Source organism: Mobula birostris, chromosome 2 (genome assembly GCF_030028105.1).
Source record: "Mobula birostris isolate sMobBir1 chromosome 2, sMobBir1.hap1, whole genome shotgun sequence".
Lineage (NCBI taxonomy): Eukaryota > Metazoa > Chordata > Chondrichthyes > Myliobatiformes > Myliobatidae > Mobula > Mobula birostris.
The window spans coordinates 75,812,582-75,840,518 of NC_092371.1; the positions used below are offsets into that span (position 1 = coordinate 75,812,582).

At 44.9% G+C, this 27,937-nt stretch overlaps 1 protein-coding gene across 3 annotated transcripts in view; it reads left to right on the forward strand.

The window, feature by feature from the left end:
• The window catches only part of LOC140187751 (protein NDRG3-like), a 144,981-nt gene that overhangs the window by 95,159 nt on the left and 21,885 nt on the right, over nt 1–27,937 (forward strand). For all 3 annotated transcript variants that reach the window (XM_072243421.1, XM_072243440.1, XM_072243430.1), the window contains exons 6-15: nt 382–444; nt 1,863–1,923; nt 2,574–2,660; nt 3,958–4,014; nt 5,926–6,029; nt 8,873–8,938; nt 14,308–14,359; nt 16,487–16,534; nt 22,003–22,038; nt 24,045–24,096. In XM_072243421.1, coding sequence (XP_072099522.1) covers nt 382–444; nt 1,863–1,923; nt 2,574–2,660; nt 3,958–4,014; nt 5,926–6,029; nt 8,873–8,938; nt 14,308–14,359; nt 16,487–16,534; nt 22,003–22,038; nt 24,045–24,096 — 626 coding nt within the window. The remainder of the gene's footprint in view (nt 1–381; nt 445–1,862; nt 1,924–2,573; nt 2,661–3,957; nt 4,015–5,925; nt 6,030–8,872; nt 8,939–14,307; nt 14,360–16,486; nt 16,535–22,002; nt 22,039–24,044; nt 24,097–27,937) is intronic.

Below are 27,937 nucleotides of genomic sequence, written 5' to 3' on the forward strand. Positions count from 1 at the left end.
AATAAACATCGACCTGAAGCTGACAGGTTAGCTACTTTTTCCATAGTTGTATAGAATGGGCTTGTGTAGAGGAACTTGGTGTCAAAGAGCACAGAAAGAGGCCCCTTGGCCAATCCAGTCTGAGCTGACCTGTTGCTCTAACTAGTTCCATCTATCCACACCTGGACCATACCCCTCCCATCCATGTACCTGTCCAGACTTCTCTAAAGTGTTGCAATTGAACCTGCATCCACCACTTCTGCTGTTCATACATTTGCAACGTTCTGAGTGCGGTAGATTCCCCGCTTGTTTGTGGGCCATACAACTGCAGCCGATTATTAGCACCGTGCAGAGCAATGCAATTTCCATAACTTGCATTTCTTTCTGTTGTTGCCTTTGCAGGTACCAGTATCCCACCATGGATGAGCTGGCTGAGATGCTGTCTGCAGTTCTAACCCACTTAAAGTGAGTTTAGTGTCAATGTTTGCCTAAATTGAGTTTATTATCACGTGAAATTTGTTGTTTTGTTCCAACAGTACAACACAATACATAAAATATGCTGTAAATTGTAATTATTTGTGTGTGTGTATATATAAATAGTGCAAAAAGAGAGCAAAAATATTGAAGTAATGAATCAGGGTTAATGTCTGACATACGTCATGAAATATTTTGCAGCAGCCATACAGGGAAATACATAAAAGTAATAAATTATATTAAGAAATATATTAAAAAATTAAATTAACAAGTAGATCAAAAATATTCATGGGTTCATTGTCTTCAGAAATTTGATGGTAGAAGAAAAGAAGCTGTTCTTAAAATGTTAGGTGTGTGACTTCAGGCTCCTGCACCACCATCTCAGTGTGAAGAGGACCTACCTGGTGAGGGTTTGGGGGCTGGATGTCACCTTTTTGAGGCATTGTCTTTTAAAGGTTTCAATAAGTACATTTAATATCAGAGAAATGTATACAATATACATCCTGAAATTTTTTTCTTCGCAAACATCCACGAAAACAGAGGAGTGCCCCAAAAAATAAATGACAGTTAAATGTTAAAACCCCAAATCACCCCCCAGCTCCTCCCACCCACACACAAGCAGCAGCAAAGCAATGCCCCCCCCCCACCGGAAATAAACCCATCGGCACTCCCTCGTCAAGCACTCAAGCGTGCAGCAAAGCATCAACAATGACACAGACTTGCTGTTGCCTAATAAGGGAAAAAGAGATGTCCCTGTTTCACAGCGAGAGGGGAGACATAACAAACAGCTCACTGATTTACGATGTTAAAAGTCTTGCGTTGCTTTTTCTGAGATCTGTGCCCAAAAATCTCGGATCTCTGGACACACAGCCAGCAGCCAGCTAGCTGCTTTCAATCTTCAGTGTACTCCCACGACACACCAGTTTCCTGCGGAGTCACCGACTTTGAGTCCGCCCATCTCCAGAGCCACAAAATCCCGGAACGCTGAAGGTGTGCTGGTATTCTAGGCCACGTCCTTGGTATATCGAATAGCGGTCAGCCGTGAGACCCCGAGAGCAGGGTCCCATTCCCGCAAAGAACTGATCTCAAGGTGTAACTCCAGGTCAGGGTCTTCAAAAGAACCCTGTAAGGGAAAAATGGAGATATTAAAGATAGAAATAGAGCTGTTTCAGAAGATGCAAGCAACCGAGTCGCCATTAGGTGCCATTGCCCTCCTAAGCTCCACCCTAAAGGATGGAGATCCTTTTGAAGATGTCCTCAATGGTGGCGATGATGGGTGGGCCTTTCCAGTCCTTTCCCCCTTTCACCACCTCCCCTAGCGACCACTTTCCAAAATATGACTGGTCCTCTGTTTCATTTCACTGAGTGCCAGGTATACTGAGAATTTACCGAATCTGTTTGTCTTGCAGTGTTCAGAACGTGATTGGGATTGGAGTCGGGGCCGGAGCCTACATCCTAACTAGATTTGCAGTAAGTATCTAAGATGGACAATTAATTATTCAGTGCACACTCTTCTCTGGACTTCATTGTGTTTTGGTGGCAAGTTGGTGTCACCAGTAAGGGTGTTAAGGGTTTCTGGGAGAATAGGGTTGGGGGTGCAAGGGAAGGAAGAGTATCAGCTATGATTGAATGGCAAGCAGACTTGATGGGCCAAATGGCCTAATTCAGCTCCTATGGACTTGTAGTTAGAGGATTAGTAGCTCAGAGGTCTGCACTGAGTTAAAGTCATATTCCAGTAACTGAGGATTGAGTAAATCTAAATTAACGATTATCTATCAGTGCTGGTGTCCGTGAAACTACCAGATTGGTGAGCCGAGCAACATTGTACTTTTGGGGAAGATGACTTGCCATCTTTACTTGGGTTGACTGGCGTGTAACTGCGGTGGGCTGGTAACTGCCCTCTGAGACGGCCTGATTGCCCACACGAGCAAACCCTCCTCAATGTGACACTTGGTTCAGTGCTGCACCAGTGTGTTAGCCTGGACTTCCTGCGGGCTCTGATGTATTAGAGCCCAGAGCCTTCTGACTCGGGAGGAAGGATAACGGTCGGTACTGCGCAGTATACCAGAGTATATCTTGAACTGCTGTTAATCTTTTCTCTTCTGCCTGGTTTGTGCAAGCTGAGCCACCAAAACCTCGTTGAAGGACTCGTCCTCATCAACATTGACCCGTGCGCTAAAGGATGGATGGATTGGGCTGCATCGAAGGTTGGTTGGGATAATTCTGTCAAATGATTTCCTGATTTCTCCTCCTTTTGACTAATTTTGCAATCTAGCACCCCTGAGAGGTGACTTGATAGAGGGGGACTAGATAAAAAGAGGCATCAATTAAATGGATAGCCAGGGGAGAAACTGCTCATAAAGAGGGCAACATTTTAAGGTGATTGGAGGAAATTATAGGGGGGGGGGACGTCAGAAGTACGTTTTTCACACAGTGGGTGATGGGTTTGTGGAATTACCTGCAGGGCTGGTGGTAGAGGCAGAAATATCAGGAACAAATAAGGGACTCTTAGATGGGCACATGGATGATAGAAGAATGGAGCGAAGGGTTAGATTGACCTTAGGGTAAGCTAAAAGGTCGGCACGACGTCGTGGCCTATACTGTGCTGTTGCTTTCCACAGGGACTGCTCCCTCTATGATTCCCTTGTCCAAACATCCCCACTAATCACCCCTGGCATTTACCCCTGCAAGCAGTGTAAGTGCTACACCTGCCCTTCCACCTCCTCCCTCACCTCCATTCAGGGCCCCAGATAGTCCTTCCAGGTGAGGCAACACTTCACCTGCAAATCTATTGTATCCAGTGCTCCTGATGTGGCCTCCTCTACGTTGCTGAGCCTCGTCATAAATTGTGGGACCTCCACTCCATCGGCCAAAAGCGGAACTTCCTGGTGGCTAAACATTTTAATTCTGATTCCCATTCTCGTGCCAACATGTTGGTCCATGGCACTCTCTTGTGCCACGATGAGGACACCCTTGGCTGAAGGGCAACACATTGTATTCCGTCTAGGTAGCCTCCAACCTGATGGCATGAGTATCAATTTCTCCTTCCAATTTTTAAAAAAAAAGTTTCCCCTCTTCTTCCATTCCTCACTCTGGCCCCTAAACTCTTCTCACCTGCCTACCACTTCCCCCTGGGTCCCCTCCTCCTTCCCTTTCTCCGATGGTCCACTCTCTTCTCCTATCAGATTCCTTCTTCTCCAGCCCTTTACCTTCCCAACCCATCTAGCTTCACCTATCACCTTCTAGCTATCCTCCTTTCCCTCCTCCACTTTTTTATTCTGGCAAATTCCCCCTCCCTTTCCCATCCTGAAGGAGAGTCTCAGCCTGAAACATTGACTCTTCACTCATTTCCATGGACGCTGCCTGACCTGCTGAGTTCCTGCAGCATTTTGTGTGTGATGTTGAGATCTTTTGGCAACTTGTGATAGTTGGGTTCCTGATGAAGATGCTCCTGCAGTGTTTCTCTTGTTTCTCGTTGGAATGACCTGCCTTTTTCTCCTTCAGCTTTCTGGATGGACCACCAACCTGGATGACATTGTTCTGGCTCATCACTTCAGCAGCGTGAGTTAAAACCCTTCCAATACTAGTAATCATGGTCACTATGCAGTCCAGATGCCTAGAGTAGTTAGTGATGTAATGCGGACATGTGGATGTTGTTAAGGAGCTAGCTACTTATTCCTTGTCGTTAAATGGAGATGTCTGATTGTATCGACATCAGAGGCATGACGTTAGTGTTTGTCTCCATTCCTGCTGCAGTGTGTTATTGCAGTGCTTGGATGCCATTCCTCAAGCATAGAATGAAATTTATAACACACACAAAATGCTGGAGGAACTCAGCAGGTTAGCCAGCATCCAAGGAGAGGAATAAAGAGCCGAAGGGTTAAGACACTTCATCAGGACTCTTTATTCCTCTCCACCTCCCTTGGAAGTTTAAATGTTTTATTGTCTAACAGCATTGAATCACAGTGGATTTAATTTGATTTTTTTTTGACACTGAACTGATAAACAGAAAAAGACTTTTATATCAATGTGAAAACAGATCTCTTAAAAGTGATCTAAATTAATTACAAATATAAAGCACAAAATAATTGATTGCATAAATATTCACCCCCTTCAAGGCAGTATTTAGTAGCTCGATCTGCATTCATGGAAAGTGCAATGCTTACTGTTTCAGGGTGAATTGTCTTCGTTGACATGAAATGATAATCATTTCTCTTTCATAGATACTCCCTGGTGGAAAATCTGAAAATGCTGTCTTGTTTTTAATTCAGGTTTTTATTAATTTTCTGCTGCCTGTTCTGTTTCTGCTTGATGGCAATGTCCTGCAAACAGTTCATGAAACTACTTCTTTCAAATATGATTCTGCTACTAAGCTGCGTGCAATTGGAACCTGTGATTTCCAATTTGATGGTGTGTTTTTGGGCTGATTGAGCAACCTGGCACTTTCCTGACTCTGAGGGAGTTTGATGAGGTTGGGAGGAGAGTGTGTGGCCTGGAAGTCTGGAGACGAGGCACGAGCTCCTGACCAACTCCATTGCTTCTCTCTGATTGAGTCACCGAGGGAGAGAGCCCATAGTCAACTCCTTTGCTTCTCTCTGATTGAGGCATCGAGGGAGCGAGCCCATGATCGATTCTATTGCTTTGCTCCGTTTGAGGCATCAGGCAAGGTTGAAGTTGACGAGACGAGAGCAGAGGATGGGCAGTGTTGAAGTTGACGGGACGAGAGCAGAGGATGGGTAGTTTTTCGGTGCTGTCTGCCTGCACTTGTCTGCTCTTCCTCTCCCTTTCACTAGCTGCTGTTGGAAGAAAATGCAGGAGTGTTGGGATTCCTGTTGCAAGGATTGATTGGCAAGGCTGTTGACTTGTTTTGAGGGACTTTGAGGTTCATATTACACGCACTCCAAGATTCTGGTTACTCTTTTGCTGTTTTTGAGCGGTTTGTTTGGGCCATCGCTGTGGACCAGGGTGCTTCGGCGAAGAATAGCTCTGTGGCCTGCTGGGCGCTGGCGGCGCGGCACTGAACTAAACTTCCACTGCTCTCCTGGTTTGGTGTTTTATATTCTACATTGTTTGCTCACTTTTCTTCCATTTGTGCAATTTGTTCTTTTTTCACATGTTGGGAGTTGGATCTTTTCTTGAATGGGTTCCATGGTGTTTCTTTGTTTCATAGCTGCCTGTGGGACGACAAATTTCAGCACTGTATTCTGTATACATACTATGATAATAAATATACTTTGAATCTTTGAATGTAGTCCTTGGCTGCTGTTTCTTATTTTGCAACAATCTACAGTGTCTATCTATGCGTAGTAAGACCCTATTTAAAGAAAAGTCAATTGACGACAAATAATTTCTGCAGGCATGTGGCCTACTGTTGTTGCCATTGATTGAAGTACTGTGAAGAGAGTAAAGCTTTAGATCTATTTTAATGGTTGCCTTTATCTATTTTCTTTCCTAAACCACTGCCCAATACAGGATGAGCTGGAGAACAATTTAGAACTGATCCAGACCTATCGACTCCACATATCGCAGGATATTAACCAGGAAAATATGTATCTTTTTGTCAACTCATATAACAGGTATGGATAGATTTATAGAGACAATTGCATCTGGTATCCATGTAAACCTGGGATAATGGACATTAGGATAAAACATGGCGGTATCAACCCATCAAAAGGCCTCCACTTCTTTCTCAATAGAGGAACTAACCAGTTCCCCTCCAACACTACCCTCCTGTGTCTGGCAGAACTGGTCCTAGCTCTCAATGACTTTTCCTTTGGCTTCTTCCACTTTCTACAGGCTTGAGAGCGTGGGCCCCAGCTATGTCTGCCTTTTCACTGGCTATGTAGAATAGTTCATGTTCCAAGCTTTCCCTGGTAGTGCTCCCCAACTCTTCCTCCAGTACATTGACGACTGATTTGGTGCTGCATCATGCACCCATGCTGAGCTCATCAATTTCATCAGCTTTGCCTCCAACTTACACACTGCCCGTAAATCCGCTTGGTCCATTTCTGACACCTCTCTCCCCTTCCTCGATCTGCTTTTATCTATGGAGACCAAGCGTCAACCAGCATTTTTTATAAATCTCCCTATTCCCATGGTTATCTTGATTATGCTTCTTCCAACCTTGTCTCCTGTAAAAATGATTTTCCCTTTTCTTGGTTTCTTCACCTCTGCCACATCTGTTCCCCGGACATGGCTTTCTGTTCCGGGATATCAGAAATGTCCCCCTTCTTCAGTGAATGATGTTTCCCTTCCTCCACCATTGATGCTGTCCTCATCCTCACCTTTCCCCATATCCTGAACACTTGCACTCACCCCAGTCTCTCATCGCCATAACAGTGATAGAGTTCCTCTTGTCCTTACCTACCACTCCATGAGCTTCTGCATCCAACACACCACCTTCTGCAACTTCCGCCATCTCCAAAGGCATCTGACCGCCAAGCGTATCTTTACCTCCTCACTCCCTCTGCTTCCTGCAGGGATTGCTCCCTCCATGAGTCGCTTGTCCACTCGTCCCTCCCTACTAATCTCCCTCCTGGCACTTGTCCCTGCAAGCAGCCAAAGTGCTAAGCCTGCCCATTCACCTCCTCCCTCGCCTCCATTTAGGGCCCCAAACAGTCCTTCCAGTTGAGGCAACACTTCACCTGCGAATCTGCTGGATTGTCTGTTGTGTCCGAAGCTCCCGGTGCGGCCTCTACTGTATCGGTGAAACCCGTTGTAAGTTGGAGGGCTGTTTTGTCGAGCACCTCCACTTCATCTGCCAAAAGTGGGATTTTCCGGTGGCCAAAAATTTTAATTCAGATTCTCATTTCCTTTCTGACATGTCAGTCCATGGCCTCCTCTTGTTCCACGATGAGCCCCAGGGTGGAGAGCAACACCTTGTATACCGTCTAGGTACCCTTCAACCTGATGACATGAATATCTATTTCTTTTCCTTGTAAACAAATTCCCCCGTCCTCCTCTATTCCCCATTTGGACCTTTTGCCTCTTCTCACCTGCCAATCACCTCCCCCCCGAGTCCCCTCCTCTTTCCCTTTCTCTCTGATCCACTCTCCTCTCTTATCAGATTCCTTCCTCTCCATCCCTTTACATTTCCCACCCACTTGGCGCACCTATCACCTTTTAGCTCTCCTCATTCTTGCTCCCCCCCACTTTTTTTTATTCTAGTGTCTTCTCCCTTCCTTTCCAGTCCTGATGAAGGGTCTCAGCCTGAAACGTTGACTGTTTAGTTCTCTCCATAGACGCTGCCTGAGCTGCTGAGCTCCTCCAGCATTTTGTGTCTGTTGCTTTGTATATCAGTGCTTTTCTGAATTACTGATTCTCCTTAGACAGCACTTTCCAAAACCACGACCTCTATCAATTAGGAGGAAAAGGCTAGCATACGTGTGAGGATGTCACCACCTCGGAATTGCTCTCCAGTCGGCTCCACATTCAGATTCATTTACTTATCACATGTACATTGAAACGTACAGTGAAGGGCGCTGTTTGTATTGACAAGCAACGTGAGGATGCGCTGGGGGCAGCCCAGACACACATTGCGGCGCCAACGTAGTGTACCCACAATGCTCAGCGGAACGACACAGCAAGCAACAAAGCAGCAACAATAAAGCAAGCCTTGTTCCTCCCTCCCACCCACAGGGGTTTTCAAACAACGGGGATGTGGAATCATCGGGATTTTGACTGCATTTTGGGTTAATTGTGTACTCGGGAAGAATTTACTTTGGGGTGCTCTTGTTTGCAAGATCTGCAAACTAGGGAGATAACGATTATAAAGATGACTATCCAAGTGATCTGAAGTTTACACTGAATTCTGAGAGTTCACACTCTTGACCTTTGTCCGGACTTCCCCTTCGTCTGTGGCTTTGCAGAGTTTTTTGTTTCTTTGGTGGATGTGTGACGAAATTGGGAAAGAGACTTTTCAAACTTGATCCATGTGCTCACCTGGTAGCAAGAGCCAACAGCTAGTCATAGTTATAGAAAAGTACAGCACAGCTTGCCTATGCCGAACCATTTAAGCTGCCTACTCCATTGACCTGCACCAGGACCATAGCCCTCCATACCCCATACGTCCATGTACCTATCCAAAGTTCTCTGAAACACTGAAATTGAGCTTGTACGCGCCAGTTGCATTGGCAGCACATTCCACACTCTCACCACCCTGAATGAAGAAGTTTTCCTTCATGTTCCCCCTTAAGCTTCTCACCTTTCACCCTTAACCCATGACCTGTAGTTGTAATCCCAGCCAAACTAAAATGTGACATGACCTGATAGAGAACTGTTGATTTAATAATTTCTGTTGCTAGAGTGTTTACTCAATTGTTCTAATGGCAGGAGGTAGTAGATTGCAAACAGTAAAGGCATGTCTTGTACAAACTGTATTTACAATCACTTTATCTGCATCTTTTATCTCTTTTTACAGTCGTAGAGACCTGGAGATTGAGCGACCAGTTGTTGGCGTGAAAGAAGCAACAGTTAAAACTCTGCAGTGAGTAACTTTAAATTGTCAAGAAAGTTCAAAGTATGTATAAATTATATAACCTTGATTTGTCTCCTTACAGACAGTCACAAAACAAGAAACCCAATAGGGCCCCATTAAAAAGAAAACAAATACCCAATGTGCAGAGGAAAAAAAACACAAATCATGCAAACAATAAATGAAAACAACAGCATTCAGAACAAAAGTGAGTCCATAGACGTGAAGCCTGAAGCAGGCCCACAACCTCAGCATTAATTCATCACACATTGGAGTAAAACATCACGGAGCTCACAGGCACGAAGCCCGGAGTAGGCCCACAGCCTCAGACTGAGTTTGGCGAAGGGCAGAGCATATGCCTACTTATTTGCCCTTAAACGCATTCACCAAATCCTGGCCATTCATTTAAGAGGCACCTGTAATGGGATTATTCTGCAATCACATTGAATTTGTTTTCTCTTGTATTGTGCCCTGCTGACCTGATTGAGTCACAGTCTTGCAGTACAGAGGTAAGGCCCTTCGGCCCAGCTTTCCCATGCTGACCTTTTTTGCACAGCTACACAAATTTCATTTGACTACATTAGCACAATATCCTTCTCTGTCTTGCCTATCGAAATTCCTCTTAAATCTTAGTCACTGTAACTGATTCAGCCAACCCCTCTGGCAATGCATTTCAGAAGTCAACAACTCGTGGGGGGGAGGGGGTAGATAATTAATGTTAAAACAGAATATTAATACTGTCGGTTTGAGCAGGTTTCACACTTCCTCAGCTTGGCTAGCATCCTACACTGATAACTCTTACCTGAATGATAATTCACCACTTTACCGTGGTCTACTGTCAGGTGGCGAACAGGATCTTGGAGAAGACACCTTTGCTGACTCTTCATTGCCCAGGCATGACGTTTATTTTGTTAACATCCCAGCTGAAAATCACACAGATTGGATGCTGATTTGATTGGATGGTCTTTGTGGCATACCACCATATTCCTGACCCTATCCCAAATGGGAATGGTCAATAACTCTGTACAACTGATCAATCCTGGTTAACTTCTCCTTTATTCTGTGTAACACCATTTTACATTCTTTTGCTCATCATCGTCATTATCTGCCTTGTATGACGTGGTAGATCATGGTCTTCCATCTGTCTCTATCCTTGACCATGACAGATCTTGACAATTTTTTCTGTAGAAGTGGTTTGCCATTGCCTTCCTCTGGGCAGTCTCTTTACAGGATGGATGACCCCAGTCATTATCAATACTCTTCAGAGATTGCCTGCTTGGTGTCAGTGGTCACATAACCAGGACTTGTGATCTGCACCAGCTGCTCATACGACCATCCACCACCTGCCCCCACGGCTTCACGAGACCCTGATTGGTGGGGGTGGGCTAAGCAGGTGCTACACCTTGACCAAGGGTGACCTGCAGGCTGGTGGAGGGGAGGAGTCCTTTGGTGGAAACATATCTCCAGCCTGCCACCCAATCCCCTTACTAGGCATTCTAAACCACTTCGGTGCCAATGGCGTATTCTTGAAGTGCACTCTCTGTTGGAACCAGTTCATGCACAGTAATTGTCCTAACACCTGCAATGTGAAAATGACCAAGCATGTATTTAGTGGCATTTGTCGAGGGATAAGTACGGTTAGGACACTGTGTGGAAATTTATAACTTGTATTTGTGACCCTCCAGTAATGCAGGTGGGCTCAGATCAACATCTGAATCCTAAGGACTGAAATCTGGACCATGCACTCACGCTACATCCCCCTGGGTCTTTGTACTTGAGTCCCCGGAGTGGGACTTGAACCTACAATTACCTGATTCATAGAAAAGAAGCTGCCAGCCATGCTGTTGCGACATTGACCTACGTTTCAAGCGATAGGTGGGAATTTCTAAGAAACACTGATGTTATTCCGGGATTTCACTTTGAATCCATAATTAAGACCATAAGATATAGGAGCAGAATTAGGCCATTTGGCCCATCGCGTCTGCTCTGCAATTAAATTAAATTGCAGTAAGCTGATGTACAGAAGAATAGACATTCTCTCATTTTCCCTTCTGTCGGAGCAGGGTGGTGGGGTGGGGCGGGGAGTCACAGAGATACAAAAGCTAAAAAACATGTACCACCAGTAGTTGGACAGATTCTATCCCACTGTTGTAAGTGATTCCTGGTGGTGATAAGATGGGCTCTTGACCTCAGAATCTACCCTGCTGTGATCTCACACCTTTTCGTTTACCTGTGCTGCACTTTCTCTGCTGCTGTTACACTTTATTCTGCATTGTTATCGTTTTACCTTGTTCTACCTCAATGTACCGTGTAATGATTTGATCTGTATGAATATAATGCAAGACAGGTTTTTCACTGTTTCTCAGTACATGTGACAATAATAAACCAGTACCAATTTTTATCATAGGCCAGATCCCTTGAACAAAAATGGTACCAAAAGCCATCAAACACTCCTCATATGATGATCCTTTCAACCCCAGAATCATTTTCGTGGACCTCCTTTGAACCCTCTGCAATATCAGCCATTCTTTCTTAGATAAGGGGCCCAAAACTGCTCACAGTCCTCCAAGTGAGGCCTCACCAATGGCTTATGAAGCCTCAACATTACATCCTGATGAAGAGTCTCAGCCCAAAAACATCGACTGTTCATTCATTTCCCTAGATGCTGCCTGACCTGCTGAGTTACTCCAGCATTTTGTGTTTGTTGTCCATCTTTGGATAAACCTGTTTCCAAGCACTTCTTCCTGCAAACGTCACTACTTGGTACCCACTTCCCCGTTTGTACGTTACGCAGTAGCCTTTGGGCAGTGTTGAAGTCGATATTGTTGGAGGATGACCATCAATCACTGCTTCATTGAATCAGGTAGACAGGTGTGCTTACGGAATGGATTTCAGAGTGCACTTCAGCTGTTGTGTCATTTTCTTCCACTTAACACCTGCTTTTAGTTAATGTTTATTTATTGACAGTCTGTTAACATCAGAACCTTTTCACGTTGAAACAGATTACCCATCTGATTGATCGTGCGGTAATTTTTTCCCAAAGTCTTGGGATGATTGTCCAGCCTCCACAAAGCTTCCCTTTCACTTGCATTTCTTGAAGCTGTCCGTTGGTCGGGATCGACCATTGCGTCCCAGCTGTCTGCGTGGTACGCGAGCCAGGGCAGTACGACATGCAGAGCAAGCTGTTGCCCGTGCAGCTGGCTCCCCCTCTCCATGAAGGAATGTCTGAAACCGATAGAGTTTGGCACCGCCAGCATCAGAAGGGTTGCCAGTCAGCTTTGAAATCAATGTAGGGCTGCCGTAGGGACTCCAGCTCCGTATCTTTCCTCGGGGGCTTACTGCCGAAGCCTTCCCCATGAGTGGGTAGAGCCGCAAGGTAGTGGTGGTTTGAGATCAACAATCCTCCTTCCCCTGGATGAGCTGCCAACCATGGCTGACAAACCCCATCTGCCTGAAGCGACTGCTTTAAGGCACCAGTAACCTGCCTTTGCCCTTCCACCTGTCAGTAGAAACCGTTTTGCAGGTCTTGGTAACTAAAGTGAAGGCCGGGAACTGGACTTGGTTGTCAGAGGCTGTTTGACCATTGTCAGCATTTAGTGGGTAGTGGGAGCTTATCCCCATTAGCACTCCCACCAATGACAACCTTAACGAAGCAACGTTTCTTCAGTAACTTTTTATGTTCTATGGGCTATGTGGGAGGGAAGGGTTAGATTGAAAATCAGAAAATCAGAATCAGGTTTACTATCACCGGCATGTGTCGTGAAATTTGTTAACTTTGTGGCAGCAGTTCAATGCAATACATAATCTAGAAGAAAAGAAATAATAAATAAGTAAATCAATTGTAGTGTACATATATTGAATACATAAAAATTGTGCAATAAAACAGAAATAATATATCTTTAAAAGGTGAGGTAATGTCCAAGGGTTTAATGTCCATTTAGGAATCGGATGGCAGTGGAGAAAAAGCTGTCCTTGAATTACTGAGTGTGTGTCTTCAGGCTTCAGTACCTCCTGCCTGACGGTAACAGTGAGAAAAGGACATGCCCTGGCTGCTGCAGGTCAATTAATAATGGATGCTGCCTTTCTGAGACACTGCTCCTTGAAGATGTCCTGAGTACTTTGTAGGCTAGTACCCAAGATGGAGCTGAATAGATTTACAACCTTCTGCACCAGAACCAGACAGTGATGTAGCCTGTCAGAATGCTCTCCGCAATACATCTATAGAAGTTTTTGAGTGTTTTTGTTGCCATACCAAATCTCTTCAAACTCCAAATGAAGTATAGCTGCTGTCTTGCCTTCTTTATAACTGCATCAATATGTTGGGACCAGGTTAGATCCTCAGATATCTTGTCACCCAGGAACTTGAAGCTGCTCACTCTCTCCACTTCTGATCCCTCTATGAGGATTGGTATGTGTTCCTTAGTCTTACCCTTCCAGAAGTCCACAATCTGCTCTTTCGTCTTACTGGTGTTGAGTGCCAGGTTGTTGCTGCAACACCACTGTACTAGTTGGCATATCTCGCTCCTGTATGCCCTGTCATTATCATCTGAGATTCTACCAACAATGGTTGTATCATCAGCAAATTTATAGATGGTATTTGAGCTGTGCCTAGGCACACAGTCAAGGGTATAGAAAGAGTAGAGCAGTGAGCTAAGCACACACCCCTGAGGTGCACCAGTGTTGATTGTCAGCGAGGAGGAGATGTTATCACCAATCTGCACAGAATGTGGTCTTCCGGTTAGGAAGTCAGGGCTGTAAATGCTCAAAGATCTTGCACGCAGTGTCAGTAAGACCAAGGAATTGATTGTGGACTTCAGGGAAGGGGAAGTTGGGAGAACACACACCAATCCACCTTGGGGTGGGGGGGTCAGTGGTGGAAAGGGTGGACATTAAGAGGATGTTTCCTATAGTGGGAGTTTCTAGGACCAGACGTGAAGCCTCAGAATACAAAGATGTCCCTTTAGAACAGAGATGAGAAAGAATTTCTTTAGCCAGAGGATGATGAATCTGTGGAAATCATTGGCACAGGTGGCTGTGGAGGCCAAGTCACTGGGTGTATCTAAAGCGGAGGTTGATAGGTTTTTGATTAGTAAGGCTGTCAAAGGTTATGGGGAGAAGGTGGAAGAGGGATTATAAATCAGCTATGGTAGAATGGTGGTGCAGAATCGATGAGCTGAGTGGCCTAATTCGATATCTTACATTCTTAGACAAGGTTAAAAGGTTGACACAACATTGTGTGTGTGCTTGTGAGGGGGTGGGGGTGGTGAAGGGCCTGAGCTGTGTGTACTCTTCGATGTTCTATATTCTTGTACATTTTCTTTAACACCTTGGTAATGATTTGCTTTCTGGGGATCAAGACTGAGCCTGTTGTCTTCTCTCAGGTGCCCTGCCTTGCTGGTTGTCGGTGACACCTCTCCTGCTGTGGAGGCTGTGGTATGTGACTCAGCAGCTCAATTACTTGTCATTTATTCTGTGGATCTGAATTCGTAATGAACTATCTCCGAGGGGTTCTCAATCCACTTTTCTTCATTCTCTCTTTTCAATAATATGTGCATTTCAAGTTTGGCATGTAGCTTTGTGGTGTCTGTGGAGGTAAGCCAACTTTCAGCATAGCTAGTGTCCCAAGTTAATTCGGGAAACATGATATCATTTTTCCACCCCAGTCTCCAATCCCGATTTCCAATCACCAGTTGGTATGGGAATCAATCGAAATGATGCTAAGGAGGTTCTGTCAGGGTAGATGTTGGGATGTTTTCACTATGAACCATGAGTCCTAGCTGCAAAATAAAGAACTCGTCACTTCGAGGAGGCGCAAGCGACTCTAGATCTGGGGCCCATGGTACCCTTGCTTACTGGTATTGACCCATAGCATAGGGAAGGTTGGGGATCCCTGACCTCGGTGCTGGACCGTGGAGCAGTAACCAAGTGGGGGGATCTCTGCAGGTCTGGCAGCATCTGTAGGGGGAAATGGCATGGTTGAGGTTTCGGGGTGAGACCCTGCATCAAAACTGAGGCGTGTAAGGAATTTCTGAAGGTGACGGATCTCAGGAATTCTCTGCCCCGCAGGTCATTAGGTGTATTTAAGGTAGAGATGGATAAGTGTTTAGAAGATTAAGGAATTGAGGGTTATAGAGAACAGGCTGAGTCCGACATAGATCAGCCATGGCCATATTAAATGACAGGGCAGGTTGAAGAGAGTACTCCTCGTATTTTTGTATTTGTGTGTGTGTTTCATAGACATAAAATATTTCACAAGTGTAGTCCCAGAATGGACTGGATACAGGCTGCCCTCCGCTGAATGGAGCAGCTGACGTGCTGGGAAAGAGCGCAGTGAGGATGCTGCTTAACGGAGGGCCTCAACACTTGGTACGGGTATTATTTATAAGAAAGGCCAATCTAATAAATCCGTGGAGTACTGAGGACAAACTTGTAGACCGGTAACAGGTTGGAATACTAATCCCTTATCACTAGAGCTGTGAAGTGTATGGATTAATCTAAGGGGAAGGCAGCTGAATGCTGAATTTGAAATGAATTGAGTTGCAGACAGTGATGGTGTTGGATAGAATAAGGTGGAGATTTGTGTGAGGAATAAGTCTTTGGACAATATTTGACGTAACGTGATTTGGGAGCCTGGTGAATTGAACAGAATATACACGCGCTGAAGGGTTTCGGCCTGAAATGTCGACTGTTTGCTCTTATCCATAGATGCTACCTGGCCTGCTGAGTTCCTCCAGCATTTTGAGTCTGTTGCTCGGGTTTCCAGCATCTGCAGATTTTCTCTTGTGCGTGCTTTGTCTGTTGAATCAAACTGATGTTGAAAATCCAAAACACAAAAAGCACTTAGCAGATGAGACAGCATCTGTGGCGATGTGGTGACAGAGACTGGGAGGTGAAGGGTGGGGGCAACAAAGGGCTGCAGATGGTGGAATCTGATAGGACAGGAAGGTGGAGATGGAATCTAATAAGGGAGGTGGGCAGACAGGGAAAGTAGTGGAGTGTTTTTTCAATATATAAAGGGTCAGAAGGCTAAAAAGCCTTTGCAATTTTGGAATGCAAAATGTATTTTGTTTTGCTTTGTAACTTCAAAACATTTAACTAATTCAAAGGTAGACACGGGAGTCTGAAATGCGGGTCTAACTTCGTGTTTACTTTAAGCACAACGTGCATGTATCTTGTGGTAGCATGATGACATTTGCAATTCACATATTTATACATTTAACCTGTAATTAATTATTTAAAGAACAAGAATACTTACTCAAACAATATATTTACAATATTACCCAAATACTACTGAAATGTTAAATGCGCAATGTTTTTTAAAAAATGTATTTGCTGAATATGCAATTGCTTGTAATTTGACTTTAAATTGGCTGGGTTGTATATCTACAAGAACAAGGGAACAAGACACAGGAGCAGCTAGTAGTCAAGTTACCAAAAAGTAACGTGACCTTGTTTCTCTATGGACAGCATATATTAAGTCCAGAGATGCGTGTTCATGATACGTGAAGTACACCTGTGTTTTTTGCTAACATTGTCAAATATTGTCCATTTTGGCTCTAGGTCGAGTGCAATTCTAGGCTAAACCCAACGAACACAACACTACTGAAGGTGAGATTACTTTCCCAAGCCCAATGGTGGTTTCCTTCCTGTGCATTAATTATCTTTGCTCCAAGACCCCCAGTAGTTTCACACCAGTTAATTTGAACCAGAACCTCTAGGCCCTAAAATACCCACTGGCCTCTCCTGGGCCCAGCAACATTCATAACACAGGAAAGTCTGTAGATGCTGGAAATCCAAAGCAACACACACAGAATGCTGGAGGAATTCAGCAGGCCAGGTGGCACCTATGGAAATGAATAAACAGTCGACATTTTGGGCCTGGACATTGACTGTTACTCATTTCCGTAGGTGCTGCCTGACCTGAGTTCTTCCAGCATTTTGTATGTGTTGCCCAGCAACATTCAACCTGGTCCCACCCTTAGCTCTTCACCCTTCAGTTGACCCTGGTTTCATGCAGCAGCATAACCAAGACCTGCAACCACATCCTGACACACCAAACCCCTAAGGATTACATCCTGCACAGGTGTGAGCAGAGCCTGTCGTCAGCCCCTTAATATCCACATGGTACCTCAGGGTTCTGAAAGACTCTATATAAATCCAAGAAGCGTTTGGTGAGGAACCGGATTGTTCATTTAGACAGGATTCAGGGCCCAGGAGTTGGTCAGATCCTTACGGAAGTGCTAAAACATTGCAGGGAAACTGCTGATCGGAACCAGGTTTATTGTCACTGATGTATGTGAAATTTGTTGTTTTGTGGCTGTGCAGTGCAAAACGTAAAAAAAATTACTAAAATTCATGATAAAAAATAGTTTTCTGGGTTCTGAAATCTGATGGTGGAGGGGAAGAAGATGTTTATAAAACATTGAGGTGTGTCTTCAGACTCCTGTACCTCCTCCCTGATGGTAGTAATGAGGAGAGGCCATGTCCCAGGTAGTGAGGGTCCTTAAAGGTGGATGCTGCCACCTCGAGACATTGCCTTTTGAAGATGTCCTCAGTAAGTTCAGAACTTTATCTTCTTCACTTGGGAAGGTGAGGACTTTGCTGGAAGACCCAAAAAGCACGGAAAATGTGTAAATTTTAAGGAAAGAAGTTGAGCCCTTTTGGATATGTTGGATCTGGAATTGATATTGTCCGAAGGTTCTTCAGAAGTCGAGAACGAGGCAAAAATCTTGTGGTTACAGCCGTTTTATTCAATGTTCAGAACAAAGGAATAACAGTAACCAACTCCTCTACTGCAGTGCTTCCCCACCTGGGGTCCACTCACCCCTTAATGGTATTGGTCCATGGCACAAAAAAGATCGGGAACCTCTGCTCTATTGTAAGCATGAACCAAAGAAAGAAACAAAAGGGGACAAATAAAGAAGTTTTTGTCATCAACACTTAAAACTAGCTCATATTAGACAATTAAGAAAATTCCATTGTTAAGAACAACCTTCCAGATAGTTCGATTTTTGATTTGGCTTGCATACTACAAAAAAATACGAACCAGCTATATTATAAGTTACTGAAAAATCTACTAAATGTTTACAGACGAACAGGTGATTATACAAACTTATTCGAAGGTTCATTTATTATCAAAGTATACAACTCTGAAATTCTTCTTCTCCAAGTAGCCATGAAACGAAGAATGGCAGCATGACCATCAAGCCCCAAATCCCTGCCCCCACACAAAAAAAGAACAAAAACGGAACAGGCACATCGACCCCCAAATGCCTCTCCCGCACACAAAAATACGAGAAAGGATGGGCGAAAAACACAATACAAGAAAGCCATAACACTGAAAAAAGTCCATATCCAAAATACAGAACACCTGGGTGACCTTCTCCCTCTCTGTAGCAGAGCGATCTCACTGTTATAAAAAGGCAGTCTCCTCTCTCCATAGCAGTGCAATTCTCCAGCAATATATATAAACATAATATATATAAATAAAAGCAGGCAGTTGGCATTTCAATCTTCCTCATCACTTTAATTGCCGAATAATGGAAGCTTTAATCAGCGAAATGGAATTGAACGTCAGCTCATAGCCTTCTCACCATGAAGTTCCCACACTCTGCCTCTGTCTCCCGGAACCCTCTCGGAGACTGCAGAGCACTGAAACACCCAAACGATCTCCAAACTGCAAATCACAGGCTCCAGCAGCTCCAGGATCTCATTCAAGATGAAAAACAAATGCAAAATGCATAAAAGAATTGAAATATATATTTTTTTGATCTATCCAGAAGATGTTGACTGACAGAGCGTTGTATGCATCTTGAGCACGAAGAAAATTAAACTACAAGAACAATGACACTTCAGGTAGTTTCCCTGTTCACTGCCACAGAGAAAGTTATTACAAGGATTTTATTATCTCCATTCTAGAGACAGGAGTTATCCAGTTACTCCTCAAAGCTAACTTGGAAGTTGAGCTCCCAACCGTCTTTGGTATCTCTACTGAACTGCACACAAGCTTGGGCCTTGGATTAAAAGGACGTGTAGAAACCAAAGATTGTCATTAGTCCCACTTCAGCTGCATATCTGTAGTCCCAGGAAGTCCCATCAATGAATTCTTGTACCTTGGAACCCACCTCGGCAAAGGCAGTCACTGATGTTCACCAGGGCATCCAATGTTCTACTGCTACCTTCAGGGAGACCCCCCCCCTCCCCCAACTCCACCACCAGCAAACCCAGCCGCAAGCTCACTGTGTACTGAAAAGCTCTGATCCACACCCACGCTCAACATTTACAAAGTCTCCAAGTCCACATTTGAGTGACATGGACAACTTACAGTCGGCACCTTAAAGCACTGCGGAAGTACATTTACAATCAGATTTATTATCAGTGACCGGTTGTGAAAGGGTGGCCAGGTGGAGGTACGTCTCTACCAAGGGAGGTGTAAGGTGCTCGGCCCACCCCGATCAGGGTCACGTGAAACCATGGGAGGAGGTGGTGGACGGTCATATGAGCAGCTGGTGCAAATTACAAATCCTAGTTATGTGACCACTGACGCCAGACAGACAATCTCTGGAGTGTATTGATAATGGTTGGGGTCACCCATCTTGTAAAGACACTGCTTGGAAGAAGGCAATGGCAAAACACTTCTGTAGAAAAATTTACCAAGAACAATCATGGTCATGGAAAGACCATGATCATCAACTGGCAAATAATGATGATGATATGTTGTGATATGTCATGATATTTACTGTTGCATGGTAGTAGTACAGTGCGAGGCAAAAATAAAACTACTCTTAAGTTACAATAATAAATAGTGTGACAGAGGAACATTGAGGCAGTGTTTATGGGTTCATGGACAATTCAGAAATCCAGTGGTTGGGGGGGTGGGGAAGAAGCTGTTCCTAAAACATTGAGTGATTGAGCGTGTGCCGTCAGGTTCCCATACCACCCCGCTGATGGTAGCAATGAGAAGGGGGTGACCATCCTTGAGGATGACTGCTGCCTTGCCGCACCTCCTCATGAAGATGTTCTCATTGGTTGGGAGGCTTGTGCCTGTGATGGAGTTGGCTGAGCCTACACCTTCTGGAACCTCTTTCGATCGTATGCGTTAGAGACGCCGTAGCAGACGGTGATGTAACCAGTCAGAATGCTCTTCATTGTACATCTGTAGAAATTTGCAAGAGTCTTTGGTCTCAACCAGTCCACTGACAGAATAAACCTCTTCCAGGCCAATGCACTGAGGCTGTCAAATCCATTGAGTTGGTTTGGACATTTCCTTTCCATGCCTGATACCAGAATCCTTAAGCTGGTATTCTGTGTCAAACTCTGTCATAGCAATTTATTTACAGGGGGGCAGAGAAGACGCTTCATGCACAGGTTGGGCAGCATCAATGGAATTGAATAAATAGTCAACATTTTGGGCTGAGATCCTACATCAGGACAGGGTCTTGGCTGAAACATAGACTGTTTATTCGCTTCCATAGTGCTGCCTGACATGCTGAGTTCCTCCAGCATTTTTGTGTGTTTCTCAAAATTTCCGGCATCTGCAGAGTCTGTGCTTGGAGTATGCACTTTAGTGATGTTTCTGAAGTATCGTCCTCTAGGTCTAGTGGGAAGCAGCATTTGGCCAAGATGTGGTACTTTGCAAGTTTCGAGGAGCACGAGTGGACAAAATTGTAGAAGGAACATACAATGGTCTAAGCACTTGCCACATATCACACACGTGCCATTGTCTGCGGGTCCCATCGAGGACTCGATAGTCACCTCAGTACCAGCAGAGCTGGAGTGGAAGCAAGGCGTCCTTGACTCCAGAGGGCTGCTGAGGTAAAGCTGTTTGTCTAGAGCGATGCTGCAGGATAGAAGAATAAAGATGGCCAAAATAGGCTTCTTGCAATGACATCACACCCCACTAAGTGCTAATGGGATTTGTGACGTTGATCCCATGTTCCCCCAGTAGAGTGCCATTGGATGTAAAAGGCCCATTCCTGATTTGATGGCTCAGGGTGATAGAAATTGTTGGTGATTGGCCCAAGTATCTTCTATACAGAATGGAAGTAGGCCCACAACTACTCCATGAAGACCCTCTCTGCACTAATCCCATTTTTTATTCTCACTGCCCTTCCATTCAGTCACCCACCTACATGCTAGGGACAAGTTGCATCAGCCGATTAGCCTACTGACTTGCACATTTTTGGGATGCAAGAGGAACTCAGACTGGGGGAGGATGGTGTTGAGTGGTCATAAGAAATCACAAACCCCACGTAGACTGCACAAGAGGTCAGGGCTGAATGTGTCTTCCTGAAAGGTAGCAGCTTCATTAGTGGCACCACAGTGTCACCCCATTACACTGCGGTGGACTGCCTTCCAATTATAACCAGCAGGATTTTGGGTGTTAGAGGGTTGTCCCTTTTGACTTCTATCTTATAGGCACTGTTGCTTAATGTGCCCTATGTTTATCTAATTTAGATTAACACGAGCATTATCAATTGGTTCTGGATGATTGAAAGCCTGTAGGAAGAATGTCTCCTATTGAATTACATCACCGTCATCATTATGTGCCGTGCCATATGATGTGGGCGATCACAGCCCCATGATCATGGTTGTTCTTGGCAAATTTTTCTACAGAAGTGGTTTGCCATTGCCTTCTTCTGGGCAGTGTCTTTACAATACAGATGACCCCAGCCATTATCAATACCCTTCAGAGATTGTCTGCCTGGTGTCAGTGGTCGCATAACCAGGACTTGTGATATGTACCAGCTGCTGATACAACCATCCACTACCTCCTCCCATGGCTTCACGTGACCTTGATCGGGGGGCTAAGCAGGTGCTACACCTTGCCCAAGGGTGACCTGCAGGCTAGCGGAGGAAAGGAGTGCCTTACACCTCCTTTGGTAGAAACTCTTCTCCACCCTGCCACCCATATTGAATTACAGGAATATTTATTACCTTTCAGGAATGAAACTGTATTAGACTGGTACCAATAAAGAAGTTTCAAAGGCCAGTTATGTGTATTGCTTCTAGCTGCCAGGAAGATTTCAGTCACATTGTCCTTGTGCAGTAATGTATCTCTCGTACTTTATTGGCAGATGGCAGATTGTGGAGGGCTTCCACAGGTTGTCCAGGTAAGCAAAGTCGTCATTACGTCCCAATCTTTGCTGACGTCTGCTTTTAGTTCCTCACAATGGCCTCATTTCATCCAAGGCAGATGTCCGTTTATCTCCTGTACTTAAGTCCTTCCATCTCGATGTGTGACAAAAAAGAAGATTTAAAGCGTTTATACTGGCCTTACTGAAGATACTTCATCCCTGAAAAGTCATTGCTTTCCTTCACCTCTGTTTGTCCCCAATATTACACTTCCCACCCCACCCCCAACCTTTTGCCTTCTCTGACCTAGTGACAGATGGGATGCAGTTCAGTCTCCTCTCTTTAATTGGTGAAGTACAGGGGACTCGCAGCCGATGAGTATGTTGTGCGGATATTTTAATTTGGACATATAGCACAGTAGCAGGCCCCTCTGGCCCAAGGAGCCTGTGTAAACCCATCTGGCCAATTAACCTACTAACCTGTGCGTCTCTGGAATGTGGGCGGAAACCTGAGCACCCAGAAGAAACCCACGTGATCACGGGGAGAACATACAAACTCTTACAGGCAGATCTATATTGTGATCAGGTGGGATGGCGCACCCAGGTTCCTGCTGTCCAAAGTGGTGAAGCCAGTTTTTGGAAGGCTCTGTCGAGGAGAAAAAACATAGAACATTACATCGCAGTACAGACCCTTCGGCCCACAATGTTGTGCCGACTTTTTAACCTACTCCAAGATCAATCTAACCCTTCCCTCTGTTTTTTTCTATCATCCATGTGCCTATCTAAGAATCTCTTAAATGTCCTTAATGTTTCTGCCTCAACCACCAACCCCAGCAATGCATTATGGGCACCCTGCTACTCTGCTTTTAAAAAAAAACCCTAAACTTCCCTCCACTCACCTTAAAAGGATACCTTCTAGTATTAAGCATTACTGCCTGGGGAGAAAGATGCGGGCTGTCCACTCTGTCTAGGCCTGTTATCATATATCTCTATCATCTTCCTTCACTCCAAAAAGGCCTTTTCTCTTGGAGCGACGGAGGATGAGAGGTGACCTCATAGAGGTGTATAAGATGATGAGAGGCATTGTTCGTATGGATAGCGAGAGGCCTTTTCCCAGGGCTGAAATGGCTAACATGAGAGGGCATAGTTTTAAGGTGCTTGGAAGTAGCTACAGAGGGGACGTCAGTGGTAAGTTTTTCACACAGAAAATACTGACTGTGTGGAATACACTGCCAGGTTGGTGGTAGAGGTGGATACAATAGGGTCATTTAAGAGACTCTTAGATAGGTACACGGAGCTTAGAAAAATAGAGGGCCATGCGGTAGGGTAATTCTAGGCAGTTTCTAGAGTAGGTTACAAGGTCAGCACAACATTGTGGGCCGAAGGGCCTGTAATGTGCTGGAGATGTCTATGTTCTATGTTCCAAAGAGGAAGCCCTCCCCCCCCCCCTCAACCTTTCCTCTTTATGGCCTTATGGTCTAACCAAATCGCCTGACATTCCCATCAATTCCTCCAGATTTTACATTTGGCTACACACCAGGAATGTCACTCATCTACACACTGGGGACAATTCTGCAGCGGCCACTGAACTTGCCAGCCTGCACATCCAGAGGAAACCGCTGCAGCCACAGGGTGAGCATGCCAACCCCACACAGGCAGCACCCAAAGTCAGGATTGGGCGCAGACAACTTGAGCTGACAGCAGCAGCTCTTTCATTAGCTCTGCCCCCATCAACTGAACCTGGGCCTGAACCCACACAACCACCCTGCCGAAGGGCTTCCATTGCATCTCTGCCTTGAATTGAAGAGTGGCGTTGCGGTTAGTGACTCGGGTTCAATTCCACCACTGTCAGCAGGTCTTTCTATGTTCTCCCCCGTAGCTGCGTGTGTGTGTTTCCTTCGGGTGCTCCAGTTTCCTCCCACGTTTCAAAGACCTATAGGTTAGAGTTAGCAAGTTCTGGCATGCCATGTTGGCACTAGCTGTCCACTCTATCTTTGCCTCTGACCATCTTGTACATTTCTGTTGATTCTGTGTTTGCTTCCTAGCCTGGCAAGCTGACTGAAGCCTTCAAATATTTTGTCCAGGGAATGGGCTACAGTAAGTACAACCTCTTGAACCTTACTTAATGGAGTCTGTTTTCTGTTCACTGGCTTGTTTCTCACCACTGTGCCTAGCCACTGGACTGTTTAATAATGGAGTTCTCCTTCTCCAGCATTTAGTGGAAGGATCTCAGAATAGATTCTAAAGAGGTGGGCAGGTTCGGATTCTTTGCAGAGTTTGAGAAGTGCACAGGTGGTCAAAGCAAGCAATTTTCTGTACATTTCTTGATGCTACGCAGTAATATGGACAGTGGAAAGCTGCTGCTAACTCTGGAGGGTAATCTCGTGCAATTTAAAACACTTGGGCAGCTTACTGTGGAAGCATCACCTGTGAAAGTGTCAGATTTAGATCTCAATGGGAAGGCAGACCTTGTGCCCACAATACTGGGCCTTGTGTTGTCAGGACAGGGGACCCAGTAGGTTATGCGTGTGGGTGAGAGTCAGACAGAACCCATGCAAATGTCTTAGACACACATATATAGATAAGGTGCCTAAGACTTTTGCATAGTATTGCAATTTATCAATGTGGAGCGGAGTGCAAGTTTGTAAATCTGGCAGGAGCAAAAGTTGTTGGGAATAGCGAGGGTGGAGTGTCGCTGGACGGGTGTGTGACAGGTGGCAGAGAAGGAGAGCCAGGGGCAGGGTTTGGCGCAGGTACAGACACACCCAGCCCTGAAACACCAGGCAAGGTCATTTGATTCTGAACAATTTGTTTATTGATCATTACAGAATGTCTTTCTGGTGCTTCCTGCTCTCTTCCCCTTTTCCCAACCAAGATTCCCCTCTCCCTGCCCCCTTCCCACTCTCAGTTCACAACAGCGACCCATATCAGAATCAGGTTTATCATCACTCACATGTCATGATTTTTTTTTGGCAGCAGTACAGTGAAATACATAAAATTACTGCAGTAGAGTTAAAAAGTCTTGGGCACCCAGCTTTATGCTGTATATGTGCCTGAGACTTTTGCACAGTACTGTACTTGGTAATAAAATTTTGAGAATCCCCTTGATCCTTGGCGAATTTAACTGATAAGATGCACCATGGCTGTGTGAAATCATAATTTCTTCAAATAGCATAGGATTTTAAGGCTTATAATTTGAATCTCTTATGAACCTCATCCCTTCTCCACTTCAGCCTTTCACATAACTTTTTTTTGTGTATTTAGCTGCTGCTTTAAGGAATATTTTCTGTTCAGATTGTCCACTCCACATGGGACTGCTAATTGAAATTTCTCCTGATTTATTAGTATCTTGTACAGTTATGTGCAAAAGTCTTGGACACATGTAAAAAAAATTCTGAAAAGCAAAAATGCTTTCAAAAATAAAATGAAAAGTTTCTAAATATCAAAATAATTGTTGTAAAGATCAGAAAACAGTAAATAAAGAAATCAAGACAATATCTGGTGTGACCTTAACACTGTATCAATTTTCTTAGGTACACTCTCATGCAGTGTTATAAGAGCATTGCCTGTGTAGGTTGTTTAAAACTTCTTGTGAGAACTTGCCACAGGTCTTCTGCAGACTTGGGGTGTCTCATTTGCTTCTGTCTGTCCAGACAACCTTGCTGATGTTGACATCAGGGCTCTGTGGAGGCCATACCCTCTGAAACTATTATAAAAGATATAGGTTACCTAAGACTTCTGCACAATACTGTATCTGTGGCTTCCACTCGAGATTTTCCAAACTGGAAACACAGTCTCTACATTCATTCTAGCAAAAGATTTCATCTCATCATTTTCAGGTAACCTGCACCTGTCCCTTTCTCTCCCCTTCTGATCCACTGAAGTTCTCTCACCTTCCCTCTGCTTGTCACCCACACACTTAACCTATGAGGACTCCTAGTTCTCTCAAAATTGCATTTTCCTTCCAACTTGTAAGTTAACCTTTAGTGAATCCTACACCAGACCTCCCAAGTCCCTTAGCACCTCTGATTTCTGAATTTCCACACTAATTAGAAAATAGTCTATGCCTTTATTCCTTCTACCAATGTGATTGTCCATACACTTCCCTACACTGTATTCCATCTCCCCATTCTCCTAATCTGTCCAAGGCCTTCTGGAAGCTCACTACTTCCTCAAGACTACTCGATACTTCACCTATTTTTGTATCATCTGCAAAGCCATCAGTTCCATCAGCTAGATCCCTGACATGTGAAAAGTAGCAGACTCAACACCAAGTCCTAAGGAATACCACTAGTCACTGGCTACCAACCAGATAAGGCCCCCTTATTCCCACACTTTTGCCTTCTGCCTATTTTTTTTAAAAAATCAGATTTCTGCATCTATGGCCTTTTTTCAGCCATTGTCTCGACCTCCCCCGACCTAGCTCCTTCTATCCTTCCTGTCCTGATGAAGGGTTTACTCTTCTCCATAGATGTTCCTCCGGCATTTTGTGTGTCTTGCCATCCATCTTCTCTTCCCTTTTCTCCCCTTGTGTCTCTGCCTATCACTCACAACTTGCTGCCTCCCCTCTCCACTCCTCCAGCTGGATCTGTCTGCCCATAGTCCCCTCCGTACCTGGTTCCTTCCAAACCCCTCCGCTCCCCTCTTTACTGGGACCATCTCCCCTCTGCGAGTCTCTCTGCCCTGGTGTAGAGTCTCAGGCTCTGAGGTGCTGAGTTCCTGCTCCAGTGGTTTAATGCTGTTGGTTCCAATAGCTGTCTTGGTCTTGTGTTCCTCCATCTTATCATTTTATCTCAGTCATTCCTCAGTTTTCTCTGTTGTGGGAAATGCCAATGCAAGATTGTCCCTGTTATTCCGTCCTCTTCAGTGTCGTCAACACTGCCTCTCCAGTGCTGTAATCGGTCTTAACAGCAACCCAGAGACACAAGTTCAGTTCCCACTACAGGACCCAAAGATTTTAAGTTCAATTAAATAAACTGAAACTTAAAAATAACTTGGTAACAATGTCCACAAAATTACAGAATTGTTGTTAAAATTACAGGATTATTATTGAATGTTAGTGTCCTTCAGGGAAGGAAATCTGCTGACCTTGTTCAGATTCAGATTAATTTACTTACCACACCATACAGTGAAACGCATCATTTGTTTTCACTACCCACACAACCGAAGGATGTGCTGGGGGCAGCCCGCAAGTGTTGCTGCAGAATCGGGCACCAACATAGCACGGTCACCATGTTCAGCAGAACAACGCAAGCAACAGCAATGGAACAAGACAACAACAGCAAAATGAGCCCCTTTTCTCCCTCCCACCCATTGACTCTCACACATCTCCAGGACAGGTTACCTCCAGCCACCAATGGATTTGCAGACTCGCAGACACTGGGCTTCCGACTTTGTATTTATTGAGATACAGTACACAGTACACCCTTCAAGCCCAGCAATCCTCTGATTTAACCCTCCCCTAATCATGGGACAACTTACAATGACCAACTAACCTACCAACCGGTCAGTCTTTATACAATGGTAGGAAACCCACACCGTCACAGGGAGACGTACAAACTCCTTACAGACAGCTGCAGGAATTGAACCGGGGTTGTTGGTACTGTAAAGCGTGGTGCTAACCATTATGATACTGTGCCACCCCAGTGGATTTGCAGTTCTGTCTGCTCTCGACATTTGACACTGGACAAAGCAGTGTGGTAGACTTCTTCCTGGCCTCTGAAGTGGCTCACCTGAGCTTTACAACGGTGTTACTGCCACAGCTCTCCAACACACTTTTTGAAGAGTGGCGAGGGCTGGCCTATAAATCCTTAATCAGTCTGCAGTGTTCACAAATGGATTATGAGACACCTTTTTGGACATGTGGCTGAGTTGGGTTGTAGAATCACACACAGGTCAATTCCAAGTGCCACACACTCTCCAATTTCCATCCCCCCCT